A 17,308-nucleotide genomic window follows, 5' to 3' on the forward strand; every position below is an offset into this window, starting at 1 on the left:
TGGTTAGGGGAGTGATTGCCTGTCACACATGCGACACACACTCCTTGCTTTATTGTGGACTGTGGTTCCCACCACGTACCCAGTACCCCAGATGAGTAGTGTTTTCTGTAAACCTAGGCTGGAGAAGCCAGGCAGCACTTCAAACATCTCCCATCCTCATCTAGAAATAATTTCTCCCCGAGGCAACCCGTTACCACTGAAAACAGAACGAATCAGAATACGGGAGGAGGGTGGAATGGCTGAAGGGGGAACTGTTTTAATGGAACACAGAAAGAGCCTTGTTTCCTAAGCTACTCGAACCCAAACAAAAACAGATCTACTTTTATAGTCTTCATTCCCAGCTCTGGTGCAGCAGCATCAGGCATGCCCACACCTGGCTGTCGCGTCCTCTGCGGAAGATACAAACGCTAAGTTTATCTTCCTCTCTTTTCATCTTCCCTCCTGCCAAAAGATTACTGCCCATTCTTTTAAAGCAATTTCCCACTGTGAGTTGCCATTATTCTTAGCAGAAACTTATCTTTTATTTTAAGAAACATCACTGTAGCCCTGACTAGTGTGGCTCACTAAGCAGGGCCTCATCCTGCAAACCCCAAGGTCACCAATTCAATTCCTGGTCAGGACACTTGTTCACGGTGCAGGCCAGATCCCTGGTTGGGGGCATGTGAGAGGCAATCAACTGACATTTCTCTCACATATCAATGTTTCTGTCCCTCTCTTTCTCCCTCCCCTCCCTTCTCTGTAAAGACATAAATAAGTCTTTGAGAAAAAAAATCACCATGAAAATGTTGGCAGGTCACTAAAAACACACTCAAGTGATTCGATTTTCTATTTGTGAATGGCTATCTTCACTAGCCTCCTCCATCAGAACCTGATCCAAAAACCTCCTGTTCTGAACCTTTCCACAGCAACCACACTTGGTACTTCGTGCTCTATCAATGATGCTTATTGTCTGACATTTAGGATATACCAGTGAACACAGTGAAGACCACTGCCCTCGTCACCCTCATGGGCTAGTGCAGTGTGTGTGTGGGAGTGCATGTGCATGTGTGTCCTAAATCCCTCAGAAGATCAAAGGTTTCATGGCCCTACCACCTAAAAGACACCAACAAAATGCAATTCTCTTCAGAGTGTGAAAGCAGTTAACTCATAACCCACAGCAGGAATGTAAAGGAGCAGGGTCAAACAAATGAGTCTGAAGATAGTAATTTTCAATAATATTAGCAAGGAATATGAAAAAATGTTGTAAATAGTTTTTCTGTGCTCCGAAGCAGATATTATTAAACTGTGCGGGTTCCTTGAGAATAAGGACTGCGTGTGTTGGTTTCTTTTTTTCCTTTTTCTTTCTTTCCTTTAAGGGAAAAAAATTTACTTGTATGGTTTAAAAGACAACAAAAAAAACCACAGCTATCGCCCTGGCTGGCTAGCTCAGTTGGTTAATGTCCTCCTGCTACGCCAAGGTTGCGGGTTTAATCTCTGGTCGGGGCCCATACAGGAAACAACCAATGGATGCGTAAGTGCCGATAAATGGAACAACAAATCAATGTTTCTCTCTCTCTCTAAGACCAATAAATTAAAAAGAAATAAGGATTACAAACCACAGCTATTAATACTACAGAGTAGAATATAAAATCTGCATGAATTTTTAAAATAGAACATGAGACTTCAAAGAAACTTCTCCCACTTGCGGCAGGCCCCTTTGAGCCAGGCTTTCTGGCCCACGAGTTGAGAGGAACACAGCTGTCCTCTAACCGGATGCCCACAGAAGCGCCTCTCCCATGCTCGAGCTGCAGTCCAGAGTCAAGGCCAAAAAACAGGGAAGTCCTCTATCTTACTGGGTTGGCCAAAAAGTCTGTTTAGCTTTTTCCATAAGATAGAAGACACATTTTTCATTTTCACCAACAACTTTATTGATTTGGATATTCTGAGTGTGACAGCTATGTCCTGCGTGGTATAACACTGATTGTACTCAATGTCTCGATATAATCGCTATCAACTTCAACTGGTCTATGCAACTGTGGAGTATCATCTAGCGAGAAATCTCCAGCATGAAACTTCCCAAACCTCTTTTCCCCACCTCAAACCACTTTTGCCATGTTTGATCAGTCACAGCACCTTCTCCATACACTGCACGGATCATTTTTTGCATTTCAATTGTGTTTTATGCCAATGAAATAATAAAACACAATATGCCACACATGTCACTTATTTTCTTCCGTCTTCAATATTAAAATGACTACCCCAAAAATTCACCAATTTTGATACGTTTTTTTAAATGCATACTGATATGACAGCTGTCACAATACAATCTAACAAAACTGTTTGAAATGAAGTTAAAGACAACTATGTACTTCTAGAGATATCACACAGAAAAAACAAACGAAGTTTTTGGCCACCCCAGTATTTTGCTGGGTGCACATAGTTCCATGGAGAACCTATAATGAGGCACCCAGTAAATGTCTGCCAAATGAATGAATCAATGTTCCCGATCATCTTCAGCATTTTTACTAACACATGAAAAATGCATAGCTATTTTTTTTAAGATAGTCCAAAGTGACGATGAATTAATGAGCTTTTAAAATGCTAGTCTGATTTCTGACTTAAGTTAAATGTTTCTTTATGCCCTATTTCTATAACTCTGACTGGGGACCCAAATATCAAGGTTAAGTTACACTGATGTAGGCAATGGCAGCCCTTATGAGCTCTGACTTTAGCAGCTTCAGTTTGGATGGAGATAGAGTTTTAGTTGCCAGGGTCTCCCAAAGCAGTGTTCTATAAAACAGAGGGATTGCTTAGTGAAACTGATAAATCACTTTTTAATTTCCTTTGAAAATGACTGAATAGCTCTGGATTAACACACTCAGGTTATTTCTCCATTTGTCCACCCACAACACGAGGAAGGCTTTGCTCCCCTGGAAAGCTGCTGTCTTCTGCAGGCTAAAATGAACGATATTCTTCAGCTGGTGAACACACACACAAATCTGGTTGGTGACTAGATCTGGCCAACTCTCCCCACGCCCTTGCGAGGACTCACCTGAGAAGGGGCACTGCAGGACAGGCCGGACAGCTCGCTGATCCGCGCGGCCGCGGTGGGGTTGCTGGAGCTGATGAGGACCGGAGGGCTGATCTCCATGGAGTGGCGGTTCTGGGACGCCTGGGAGGACTTGCTGGCCATGGTGAGGGACGTGAAGGAGTGCCGCTTTTTGGTGTTCTTCTTGGTGTCAGAGTGCTTTGGGGCAGCGCTGCTCTGCGCTGCTGCCGAGGTACCTTCTCCAGCGTCAGCTCCCGGCACAGGAGGCTTATCCCATTCTATCAGCTGCTTAGCAGCTGAGTTAAACTGCAGACCAACAAATCGACACAAGTCAGACGATTCTCCAGGACTCACTGAGACTGACTTTCAACACACTTTTATCTAAAGTTTAACATCACCACCTTAAAATTTGCATAGGCAAGTATGCGTGTTTTTTTCCACTTGAGATACGTTTTCTCTTGACACTGGGATTTCCTTGTAGCATCTATGTCACAGATAGATGCTAAGTCCAGTTATTGTTTATTACAATTCCAATGCAAGACTACAAAGGTTAAAAAAATCTTTCTCCAAGAATCTTCAAAATACCTAATTTTAAAATTTGCCACTAACAAACAAAGAAAGATTTATCTCAGTCCACTGATGAAACTCAGAGAAGAGCAATGAAAAAAGGTGCATCCGTCCGCCTGAAGACTCTGTTGTCTGACAATAGCTGGGTGTTTGCTCAGAGTGCAAACGGGCATTGAAGGCACAACTTTGGGGCTTGGTAAAAATGAGGAGGACGATGAAGAATGATATCATGGAGGTTAGCTAACATACTTCTGTATAAATTTGGGGGAGCCTCACAAAAAGAATGGTAGGAACTCGATATGTTTTTGTCATGTCACTGTGTCAGTTATTTTTATATGTGCCAAAGTTTTACATCCCAATAGGGTAAAACATGAGATTCAAGTCCTGTTGGCAAGCTAATTTCCTCTTTTTGCAAAGTTGCCTGAGTGTGAACGAAATAGGGGCCAAGGGGTCAAAAGCTGTGCACGGGGCTGACAACACCAGCAAGAAAGGAATGAACACAGGGTTTTTGTTTCCCTGGGGTAGACTATGGATAGCTTCCCTGAAAACAAGCTGCTTATAACTTACCTAGATGTTACAAAAACTGGAGAACAGCGAGCACAATTCAACCTCTCATAAAACACACGAGATAAAAAAAACAAACTTTTTAAAGGTTATTTTGGGTAACAGGAACAATAAGAGGTTTTTTTCCACAACGCTGAATGCTCAGCACCTCACAAATACCTTTAGATAAAATATCATCATCACATGTTGTTTTTCATGCACCTAAATGGTTAGGACCATCCATGCCTTTTCATCCTGTTGATGGGAATGTCCTACTAGAAAAGTGAAAATCCTGTCGGTCAATGCTTAACAGTGACCTTGCTTTGGCATAAGGGACTCTTCACGAAGCTGTGGGAATGGCAGCTAAGTAACAAGCGCTTCTGGAGGCGACTGCAAACTGATGAACAGTTTGTCCCTGAGGTTCCCCCAAGGACTCGAATTCATCTGGCCTGTCTGACCTCTAATTAGTAGGGCACTTCTTTTTCAAACACAAGCACACCTTTCCTTTAGACTTCAAGGATTTCCTCCACATGAGAAGTTGGAATACTAGGCAGGAATATCATAATTACACTAAAAAAGAACCATGACTCTTTGCGCGCGTGTGTGTAGGGATGAAGAAATGCGATGGTATTAAAGGGTGGTCTTACAGTAACATTATGATGGCATCGGACCAGGAGATCCTGCATTTACCAATCTCACCTTGGTCTAGCCATCCCAGCTTCTGGTTGGTCCCTAAGAGAATCAGAGGACTCAAGGAATCAATGTAATATTTTATTCTGTGGTGGTGGGACTTGCCCAAACCTCAGTGCGGAGTGCTAATAAACTTCAGCAAACCATGTGGTGGTAGGGCCCTCATTCCCACACGAGCCGGGTGTAAGGAGTCTGAAATCAAAGCAGACAGAAGACGACTCCATTCCCCTCGGCCCAGACATCTCATCTCAATGAGATGAAGGACTGGTGCACTCAGCAAGGCCAGAGGACAAGGAGCAGGAGAAAGCCTGCTTCCAACAGAAGCTCATTCAGCCCCCAAGTCACAAATCCTCAAAAGCATGACCCAATCAGTGTGCTAAAATTGGACCAATTAACTCCGCAGCACTTCTGCTGCATTGCAGAGGAAGAAATAGGGGAAGAAATTGAGAAGACTTCCTAAAATATGAACAGAGGAAACGATGACATCTGCTTGCTTTCATGGTTGAATTAATCCTGGAGTCAAACCACAGGCTCCATTAGCAGCACCTGTATTGAAATATTCTGACATATTACCAACATCTAGTGATGGTCATACCTAGCCAAGTGTCAGTTACAGTTAATATCTCAGGTTTCCATACGCTGTGCTCTCATAAAAACAACGGAAAAATTAATCATTATTCCCTATATTTCCTGCTGTTTTTCTCAATAGAGAAATACTTCCCTGGTGTCTTTTTCTAGACCATATACTTTCCATTACAATAAACATACACTGGGCAGCTGGTATGGGCCAGAGAACGTGCTGGGTGCTAGAGATCTACAGATGCAAAGAAGTGGCCCCTGACCTTGAGGGACCACTAATAAATAACACAAATGCCCTCCATTATCTCCTATGTCTGGCTTCTTTCACTCAACAATATGCTTTTATGCACATTGCTCCATGAATAGTCATTCTGTTTAATAGCTGTGTAATGTGTCATTGCATGGACATACCACGATTTATTTATCCATTCCATTGTTGATTTATGTTTGGGTTCCCCTTCCCTCCCCTCCATTCTTTTCCCTTCTTCTGCCTTCTTTTCCCTCCTCCCTTTCCCTTTCTCCTTCCTTCCTATAGATTTTGGCTATAAATAACAATGCTGCCATGAATAATGGTACAGATGTCCATGTGCATGCCCTTTGGTGGATATTGGGTATATGTCCGGAAGTGGACCTGTTGGGCCACGGGACTGGCATGTTTAGAAAAATACAGTCTCTGTGCAGAAGCATGTGTGCGCAGGTGGACACGTGGTGTGATCAACCAGCCAACCAGAGACAGAAGAGCACAGCCTTCACTTTGAGACCTCTCGCGATGGCAGCTTCCTCAGCTATGACATCAGCAAGTTGGAGCCAGGGACCTTTCTGTCTGTTTTAGCTCCCCAGATGTATGAGGATCTCACTTTAAACAGATATTGTCCATTTTCCCATTTCATCCCTTTTATTTCTACTCTAAATAGGCTAGTATAGCTATCCTACACTTCATTTTTACACATGGATGCTAGTATTTGTTAGAAGAATGTTGTTGTATTTTTAAATTACTTTAGAGTTCTTCTAAAGAAGCAGAGGTTGGTATTAAGGAACACTATTTGCTGTCCTATAAGTTACAAAGAAAATAGTGAAGTTGGGACTATTTGGTGGAAGCAGTAAGTAAATTAAGCAGAAACATCAGGAGGCTTTTGTTGTAAGTATAATTTAACTTGGAGTAACAACAGGAAAGCAAAGATCTGACAGTTTCCAATGGATCTTGATAAAGTTCATCTATGAATGTTTGAGCTCAGTAGTGTAGGCTGTTCATGACATTTATCTAGACATGACCTTCAAGTTGAAGAGTACACTCATCACCTGCAAAATAAATTTATATCCTAAAATACCTTCTTTCAAGTACTTAGTAAGGAGTATTTGATAAGATTTAGGTTGGATACAAGGAAAAATTCAGGACACAGGAGCTAAAAGCACGGACAAGTGGGATTTGTTGATCTTAAAACTCTACAATGTCCCTTTTTGGCAAATCTTAAAATTGAGAAAGAACCAGTCTTTGAGTTTATCACAAGTATAAACAGAAGGAAATACCGACAAAATAATACAGACAACAAGGAACTTAGAAATAGCAAAACATTTTTGAATGTGTGGCTATCCTCTCTGCTAAAGAGAATTTGGCCTTTATAAAAGAGAACAAAAAATTTTATGAGAATTGGCATGAATACTCAGTGTTTTAAATGAAGCTTCAGAGATGAGTCAGCCACCAGCCTTTGAGTAGCAGAGACTACAAACCCTGGGTCAGAGGAATGTATAACCCACTGGAGTGCCTGAACCTAACAGTTTCTCAATAGAAGGCAAATATTTTAAAATACATCTTATAAAAGTAATATAGCCTTCCACATATTTCCCATGTAGCTGTTGCTAAATATGCAACTCCTTCATTATTTTTAACACAAGCAGCACACACTATTCTCTCCTCTAGTATCTCATGAACATCTTTTCACTTCAATAGACGGGTTCAGAGTATGCTGCCCCACTGTGTGGACACGCCACCATACATCTTGGCACGCCTGCAGGGTACACTTCCGAAAGTGAGATTGTGAGCTCGACGTGCAAGCTTAGAACATTTTTTTGAAGGATGTTGTTACACTGAACTCCAAAACGGTCAATTTTCATCGCCTCTAATAGTGTGTAAAATGGCCTGTTTCCTTATATTGTTAGTAGTATTGTGTTATCAATAATTTTAAAACTTCTATTAGTTGGAGGTTAAAGAAGAAAACCTGTTTTAATTTGTGTTTATTTATTAATGAGATTAAGCATCTATTTTCTTTTTCTAGGATTTGCTTATTCTCAAGCTTCATCCACATTTGTGTTAGGTTGTTGGTATTTTTCTTATAGATTTATGTGTCCTTTAGGTATTATATAAATCATTCTCTAATGTTATATTCATATATGTATATATGTATGTGCATATATATATATCCATCAAAGTAAAAATATTGTTTCAATTTGTTTTCTAACTTGATATGTGTTTGCTATACATATATTTTTATATTATGTGCCAAACTTATCAATCTTTTTCCATTACGGCATCTTAATTTAACATCGTGCTTTAAAATTTTTATTCCACAATCATTTTTAAAAAGAAAATCACTTTTTTCCTTGTATTTTTTCTGGTTCCTGCCTTCCTTCCCTTTTTTCTTTCTTTCTACATCTCAGTGTTTGAACCACGTGGACCCTTTGGTTTCATGTGAAGAATAAGGTGGGGCTTGTGCTGCCCCCCAGCTGGGCTCAGCAGCTGCGCCATCGGCGCCGCCACATTCCGCCAACGGTCCATGTCTTCCTCACGGGCTGGGAAAGCCACCTTCACGGAGCCATGTTTAAGTGCTGTACGCCAAAGTCCTATGCTTGATTTCTATGTAATGTCATTACCTCCCCCCCCAAACTTAATTGTAAAAAAGAAAGAAAGACGTGGAGTGCTCCAACACTCGGCTGCACTGCCAGGCCCAGTGTGCCTTCTCCAGAGAACCCGACACTGCAGAAAACAGTGAACGAATGCTAAGCGATGGGAAGTCACGCCATTCTCCTCGGCTTACAAGGAAGGAAACTATGTCGCCTCACATTATAATCCTTTGCAAATTGTTTTCCACATAATGGTGATGAGGAATTTGTATTTCCATTATTCTTCTATTCTTCCCTGCAATCTAGGAAAGAGCCTTTTGTTTTGGGATGACCTAAATACAAAAGCAAACTCAGTCTTCATTTATAATCCAGGACTGCCCGTACAGAAGAGGAATAATTAGAGAGACCGAAGGGGATTACTTGGGAGTCTATTTAAATTGATCCCAAACCCTCCCTCTGGTAGCAGCTCCATTTAGGCCTCTGTAAACATTTGTTGAAAGAATAAAAATGCCCTGGCTGGCGTAGCTCAGTGGATTGAGCGCGGGCCTGCGAACCACAGGGTCGCGGTTCGATTCCCAGTCAGGGCACATGCCTGGGTTGCAGGCCAGTTCCCGGTTCCTGGAGGGGGACGCACGAGAGGCAACCATACATTGATATTTCTCTCTCTCTCTCCTTCCCTTCCCCTCTAAGATAAATAAATAAAATTTTAAAAAATCTTTAAAAAAATAAAATGAAAGCTAATAAAGTCTTTTAAAAAAAAAGAATAAAAATGTTCTCTTAAAACTACCAAGGGAAGGAAGAAAGGGCTGCCTTGAGTCAAGCATTGTCCAGTTGAAGTATTGGGTTGGCCAAAAGTCTGAGTACATTTTTTTTCTGTAAAAAAGACACAGTTTTCATTTTCACTGATAACTTTATTAATTTGAATATTTTGAGTAGGTGGGCTGTCTGCCACAAGTGGCCTCTTGTGGGTAGAGGCCAGGGGTGCTGCTAGACATCTTCCAAGGCATACGACAGCCCCACAGCAAAGAGTTACTTGGCCAGAATGGAGTAGGACCAAGTTTCTTGTAGGACAAAGAAACTTCACAAACCACTCTGACACGTTCCATTAGTCACAGCATACACTTCTCCATATACTGCACAAATCTTTTATTGTAATTCAGTTGCATTTTTATCTTTCTTGAAATAATAAAGCACGATATGTCAAATATGTTGTTTATTTTCTTCCCTCTTCAGTATTAAAATGGCTGCGCAAAAATTCACCAATTTTGATGTTTAAATAAATGCATGCTGATATGACAGCTGTCACAGTACAACTTAACAAAATTATTTTGAATGAAGTTAAAGACAATTAAGAGATACTAGAGCCATCATACAGGAAAAAAATGTAACGGACTTTTTGGCTAACCCAATATAATGAGTCATATTGTAATTTTAAGTTTTCTAATAGCCATATTTTTAAAAAGATAAAAATACTACAATGAATTTTAATGCTATATTCTATTTAACCCAGTATATCCAAGACACTATCACTATACCATGTAATCATTATTGAGATAGTTATAATCCTTTGGGAGGGGCACTGAGTCTTTGCAATCCACTTACATCACATCTTGATCTAGACTAGTGACATTTCAAATGCTTAATGGTCCTACATATGGGACGGAGCAGTCGAGACTCCAGGCACCCAGGGTGGCCAGATCTGGAAGCTCAATAAACACAATACTGTGCAGAACTTAGAAAGTGTGGAAGAAAACAGGGCCACAAACCAAACCTGACAAACTCGGGAGCCCTGAATAGTGGGCCCTAGTTGCTCAGAGAGAGAAAGTAACTACACAGGATGGTCTGAACCTAAAAAGTCCTAACTATAAGTGGGTCGTGGCAGGTGGTCAACCCTAGGCCTGTAGCTTCCTTGACAAAAGTCAGCCTGTACCATAAGTGAGGCTGGGTGCTGTCTTTTTGCACCTGTGGTGACATACCCTTGGAATGCCAGGGTACTCCCCTCTTGTAGACCCCTGAGGCTACAGCCTCGCACTGGAGCAGAGATCACAAACTCTTGTTATTATCTTACTCTCCGAATACCATCTCCACGTGCTGCAAATGGTAATGATGAACTATCCTATACTCCCCAACGCAAAAGAGGAGCATGCCTCTCTGTTTCACTCTTTATCCAGTCTCAGAGGTTTCCCCATCTTGTTCTCTCCTGCCCCCTTAGTTAATATACTACCCATGAATTTCATGCAACCCTCCTACGTCTCCAACTTTGATTCTAACGTGTAAAATAAGCTGTAAAAAAGCCATTCTCCAGAGCATTTTCACAATCCATTGAAATTTGCTTCCTAGCAGTTGTCAGCTTGGCTCAAATAAACTCATGAAATTCTCTGCAGGTTTGGACCTTTCTTATGTCAACAAGAGGAGGACTGAAACTGCTCTCCTGACCTCCCACAGGCCACATTTCTGCAGCCTCCTGGGCCCTGCAGCCGCTCACTAGTAATGACAACAGGGGTCACTCCTGTTGGCAGTAAGACAGCGAGAAACACAGGCTCACAACACAACCCTCGGGGTGTCCTGCCAAGGGAAAGGGATTTGCAGAGTAACTGCCTCACTGTACTGGGTTACTCAGCTCACGGTTTATTTTAATTCTCTCCACTTCTTTTGGCCCCAGTTGTCAAACAATAAATAAATAAACTAGAATGTTCTTGTTCCTGTTTCTGATTTTGAAATGTAAGGGACAAAGGGAGGATACACTTCACAAACAGCCTTCATATTTTAGCTTAAAGAGCTGAATAAAGAACTGGCAGAGAAAACCATGGGGAAAACCCTGAACTTCAAAGGTCTAGATTGGAGTCAGGTCTCTGCCCTCACTAGTTCAGCAATCTATGGCTTAAATTCTATGGCTTCAGCTCCCGCAGCTGTATGAAATGGTGAGGGTACAGTAATGTCAATTCTGCATACCTCAGGTAGAAATGAGAACAGGATAAAGGGCTCTGTGAATGTGAGTTATACTCAACTATTCACTGAGGGGTTCTAGCCAGACCTTCATTTGCTCTGTTGCCTCGGGCACGTCACATTACCCTGTATGTGTATGCTATTTCTCATATGGAACATGAAGTTACACTTAATGATCTGTAAGGTTTCATGCCTATCTAAAGTATAAATCACATTTCTGAACCCCACAGAGGTCATGCTCAAGTGACCTCTTGACCTCTTGACCTCTGTGTCAAGTATAGAGCCCTCAGGTCCAGAATCAAACCCAATGGAGTCTTCCCCTCATCCAAATGTTGAGTGACTGTCAAAGTTAGGCACAGTAATGGGTGGGCAGGGGGAAGGAAACAGAGAAACAGCCCCCTGACTCATGAAGAAAGGAAATAGCATTATAAATTCCTAACATTGAGGGAAGCAGGTGTGAATTCACGTGTCAGCAGGGCTTGAGCAGGGGAGCTCAATGAGTGAAGAAGACCAGACAGACTAATAGGGAGAGGAGGACACTGCAGTGGACTGAGGAGCGCCTGCCCTCCCTCAGAGGGCAGCTGCTTGCCAGTGTCTGCTGATTTTTGTCTGTTTGTTAAGAAAAGCAAGGGATCTAGGCCTTTGTAAAATCTTCCGAGTTTTCCATCTTAACAACTAATTAAAACAAAATCACTCTGTAAGCCATGCATAAAAGTCATGTGGGGTCAAACTGGTTGGTGTTCTCTGACTTCGGGAGGAAAAAGTGGAGCAGAAAGCAGGGGCAGGAGGGAAAGCAAAAGGCACTAGAACTCTCACACTATGGAAAGAGCTTGCCAAGTTTCCCAGGCCAACCACCCAGCCAATACCCTGGAGTGAACAAGGCAGAGTTTTAGGGAGATTAAGAATGGTGGTCACCATGCTTAATTTTATGGGGAAAATAAAGAAAAGAAAAAAGGAAGGAGAGAGAGAAAGCAAGGAAGAAAGATAGATAGATAAGCAGATGCCACTGAAGATAAAAGAACAAAACAAGAGCTAAGAAAAGGCTGTGAGTTGGTGGCAGCCAGGAGAGCAACTTCAGGGACCGCAGGGGCTGAAGGCTAAACGCGGGGAGAAAGAGAGCAGAGACAGTGTGGGCGGGTGTGATTCTTGTGAAGATTTTGGCAAGAAAAGGAAGGAAAGGGGTAGAACCATAACTGGCAGGAAGTGCAGCCAAAGAACATAGTTTAGAGATATATATGATGTGACCAAATCATTGGCAATGAAAGACCTGGGAGGGAGGAGGTGGCAGAGGAAGAGGGACACCTGATCCACCCAGATGAGAGAGAGGCTGTGAACAGTGACTGCGGAAGAGATGTTAAGAAAGAGGAAAGCTCTGCCCTGAACGTTAAGGCTAAACAGGCAGTAACAATAATATAAGTAATCTGTTACCTCTGAAGCAACAAATAGAGCTACATTCTAATTATGTTGCTGAAGAGACAGACTAATGAATAATTTAAAAATTGGGCTCAGTCCAATTCAATGCTTATAAGCTCTGACAATACACTAGCTTTTGTGTATGCTTCTTTCTATTTGGTATTTATTCACCAAATGCACACCATAAACAAACGTCTATAAACCAAAAAGATACATTCCACGGACACAATTCATTTTCAAGGACCTCATTACCAGATGTAGGAACTATAGAAGAAATATACATATATCTCCGGAGGTAAGAATACGGAATTGTCATTAAATTCAAAGCCAAACTTTGTCAATGTAAAATGAAACACTGACAGAAATTCTATAGTGATGTGTAATTGGTTAATAAATCAGTGAATGAATAGTTCTCCTGCCCTGGTACCTAAATAGTGTGTGTGTGTGTGTGTGTGTATGTGTGTGTGAGAGAGAGAGAGACAGAGAGAGAGAGAGACAGAGAGAGAGAGAGAGACAGACAGATATAAGGGACATGGGTAAGGGGGCGATCACCAAGGAATCTGGCATAGAGAGAGAATGCTGAGTATTGACCATGACACCATACTTCTGTTCGAAACCTTCCTTCTTCTCAGCACATAGCCAAAATTTTGTTCCATACATTTGTGAAACCTAATAGGTACATCGCTACTGATCTCTATTATAAAAGGCAATGTCATTTTACAACACTTAGGAAAATTTTTCCTGAAACACATTCTCTTTCATCAGAGAAACCTGTTCCCTATTGGTTCAATAATTAAGATGCTTCATCTGTTCATGTTATTATATGCTGCATATGTACACAACAGTGTAGACTAGTACAGAATATTGATTCAGTTTCCTTCATGGGATACAGACATGATTTAGCACTGGGTTAATTAAAGTGAACCTCCTGTGTTTCTTAAAACCTTAGTTACTAGCCCTGGCTGGTGTGGCTTGGTGGATTGGGCACAGGACGGCAAACCAAAACAAAGGTTGCTGGTTTGATTCCCAGTCAAGGTACATGCCTGAGTTGCGGGCGGAGCGCCCGCCTAGGAGCACATGAGAGGCAATAGGTCAATATACTGCACATTGCTGTTTCTCTCCCTCTCTTTTTCCCACCCTTCCCTTCTCTCTCAAAGTAAATAAATAAAATCTTTAAAAAAATCCTTTAGTTACTAGTGAAATTGAGGATGTATATAGCAATATAACATTTTTAAAATAAAACAACATTTATAAGACCTTAAAGTATTAAGGTTCGAATTAATTTGTGATTTTCTTCCTTAAAAAAGACCACCTCAGATATCTGAAACTGTTGAGTAATGAAATAATTTGTGAAAATTAATTTTTGTGTGTATGTGTCCCTGGTTGGGCACCAACTAAAATGAACCTTTTAAGTGTCAGAACTTGAAAATTTGTCATTATTCCTGATGAGAAAATCAAAATGTGCTACACAATTCTTAAGGGAAGCTTTACATAAAGAGTGATTCTGTACCAACATTACAAACACGAGCATTGCATGTGCTCTGAGGCTAGTGAAGGAGCATAGGGCAGTGATGGAGAGAGACCAAGATTCACTTCTCAATTACTGGGCGTGGATTTCCACATGAGACACTTAACTTGTTTAAACAATGGAAAAAATAATTAACCAAATTATGGTTTAGCTACTAGCATAGTTATTACACGGTCATAGAAACTGCTGTTTAGCAGCATTATAATAATGTATAGAAAGGCAAAACCATGCATTTCATATCATTAAAGCACAAGGAAGAAGAATGGAAGGAAATTTAACAAAATTATATGTGATGGGACTAAGGGTTATTTACTTCCTCTCCAACTTTTCTGGAAATTATATTCTGGGAATAATTTAAAATACTTTTATGTAAGATTTGGCTCCCAACACAGGAAAACACCAAATCACCTGCACACAGAACTATACTCTTTGCATGTGTCGATGTACATGAATGGTAACAAACTGAGCATTTTGTAGAAGTTTACAGCAAGGGGAGGGTTATTCTGTGTTGTCTTCTGTTCTGTTTTGTTTTTGCACAAAAGAATTAGGAAAGAAAGACTTCATGAGAAATAAGAGTGCTCATCAGAACCTAGAAAAAAGTTGAGTTTTCCACAGATACAGGTACAGAGACCGGTCCCGGGTCAGCTGTAAAGGCAGCAATTCCAAGGCGTGTATTTCCCAGGAATGATCAGCAGAGCAACGTGGCTGGGGCTCTGGGTATGTGTAGGGGAATGTGGCCAGGCTAAAGAATTTGAGGGTTCCCTGGGGAGTCACTGTGGGCATTAGACACGATTTGGTCATTATCCTTGGCCTCTGATTAAGGCTCTACAGGAGACCTGAATTTTTATGTTCTATAAAACCACCCAGAGCCCCGGAAACTGTCCATTCATGCAGTGAGAACTCAATAAACATTAACTGATCTTTAGACTCTCAGCTCCCTGAAGTTTTCCTAATGGAAAACAAAAGGAAACTCTTAAATTAGTAAGAAGCTGTTGAATAACAGATGGAGCATAAACTGCCCTAAATAAAATTCCTTATCTGATCTAAAGGACCCTTTTTCAGACTGAGTCTAGTCCAGCTGCCTGTAGCTGTATGCATGGTAAGCAGTGGTTCTTGGAGTCCAGAGGGGACCTGCCTTTGCCCTTAGAAATTCAGAAGCCAGAGAGTGTTTTTCCTTCTATCACTGTGGCAGACGAGAGGCAATAATGACCTGCCTCAAGCTGATAACAGTGAGAAGAGATGAAAACCTGCACCGCGGGACACAGCCCACGATGCTAAAAAATGCTGCTGGGAGGTATAAGTGAGTCAGAATTAAAGGTGAATACAAGATGCTTACAATGCTAAGAAATGGGATAATTCTCCCTCACTAATTTCTTAATGATATCTCCAACTTTCATTTATAAAAAACTAATTTATTTCAGGACTGAAGGAGAAAGTTAGTGGTAAGCAACATAGTGATTCTGACTTTCTGACTTTTCAACAACTTCTCCAAACTGCTTTTATAAAAATTAATTTACTTCAGAAATAAAGGGGGGGTGGGATTTGGATGCTAAGTAATATAGTAATTCTGTCTTTCCAACTTTCCCCAAAATGTTTAATAAAAACGATTTCAATCAATTGAACATATCACTTTTTAATTTTAAAGAAAAAGAATACATTCAAAGTACAAATGATAGAATATCTTTTCATATAGTTCAATTAACTCTGATTATTAAATAAGAGTATTATTTAGGCTTCTGCTATCATTATTTTCAAGACAAAGGCTTCAAGTTAAGAAATAAAGTTAACATTGCTCTTCTTAGCTCCTCTGAGTCACCTTAGCAACTTCAAACTGCATACCTAAACCTCCATTTCTTATTCCTTAGAACGCAGATGACATCGCCCAATTCCCTAACTTGGAAATTGTACTCCCACCCTTCAGTCTGGTTGAGACTCACACAGGTGATTTTCCCTTAAGACTGGCAACACGATTCCATCCCCTACGCCTAGGAAGGTCTCGAAAGATTTGTCTGTGGGTTGGTTCTAAAAGTTAAGAACAACAAACATTACCTCATCAAACTGTACACTTTAAATATGTGCAGTTTATTGCATATCATTTATATCTCAATAAAGTTATTTTTTTAAATGATTCTCCCTGACAGAAAGGCTGCCCTAACCAAAGAAATAATCTCAAGCAGCTGAAAATGCACCTTTGAAAGTATCAGGGAGACTTCTCTATATTAGAGATAAAAGACAGAGGCCCCATGATCTAATCCCCAGAGTGTCCAAAATAACCCACCAGCATCCTAGTCTGGAAAAACTCTAAATTTGGTATTACTGAACATTTGCCCAGCTTCATTTTTGAAAGACCTCCCTAAGGTCACACAAGAGACCTGACTTTGAGGACTGTAACTTCCTGAGATGGCATGAAGATAAATGAATGATAAAATACATGCCTAGGTGGTGAATGATGGGAATATCAGCTGAAAAAATGTAAAAGTTGGCAACATCTAGAAACCAATTTGTTTTTGGTTTAAGTTCAGAAGGCTCTTAGGTTGCTCATTCATTCATTCAACCAACATTTATTGAGAGACTACAAGGGGGAAGATTCCATACAAGGACCTCAGTAGAACAAGGTAGACCAGAAAGACAAGATGCTGGCCTCAGGAGTTCACATCCTAATGGAGGTATGGAGTACTGGGGGACAGTAACCACATTCACAAATAGAATAGTTACAGAGAGTAAAAAGTGCAATGAAGGAATAACAACAACATAAGTGATAATTACAGTGATCACTTACACAGCCCTTCCCAGGTGCCAGCACTGCATATAAGCATCATTGGAATTAACTACCCTGTGAAGGGGTTCTATTATTTCACAAATAAAGAGACAAGGACCAAAGTCACTCGGGACAGTATGTGGCAGACCCAAGACTTGAATCCCAGCCATTTGGGTTCAGAGTCCAAGTTTTTTCCCCATGACCACACTGCCTTAGGGGTCAAGTATAGAAAGTAGAGGAAGAAGGATTACTTTAGGTAAGGTGGTGAGGGCAAGTCTGTTAGAAGTGCCATTCCAGTGAAATCTAAAGAACGAGACATGTGGCCCTTCTTCCTGGCAGTACTAAAGACTAAGCGTACTTGACTCTTAGGCCTGCTTCATGGCACATGCCGTCAGGAATGCTTGTTTTTACTGTACCT

General features: G+C 41.0%; 1 protein-coding gene across 1 annotated transcript in view; it reads right to left on the reverse strand.

Annotated features, from left to right (window-relative positions):
- The window catches only part of SH3RF1 (SH3 domain containing ring finger 1), a 153,587-nt gene that overhangs the window by 33,949 nt on the left and 102,330 nt on the right, over positions 1-17,308 (reverse strand). The window contains exon 5 of the mRNA XM_037060403.1: positions 3,032-3,334. Within this exon, the coding sequence (XP_036916298.1) occupies positions 3,032-3,334 (303 nt within the window). The remainder of the gene's footprint in view (positions 1-3,031; positions 3,335-17,308) is intronic.

The sequence above is a fragment of the Sturnira hondurensis genome, unplaced genomic scaffold (assembly GCF_014824575.4).
Source record: "Sturnira hondurensis isolate 20B ecotype Veracruz unplaced genomic scaffold, ASM1482457v3 Scaffold0011875, whole genome shotgun sequence".
Taxonomy (NCBI): Eukaryota; Metazoa; Chordata; class Mammalia; order Chiroptera; family Phyllostomidae; genus Sturnira; species Sturnira hondurensis.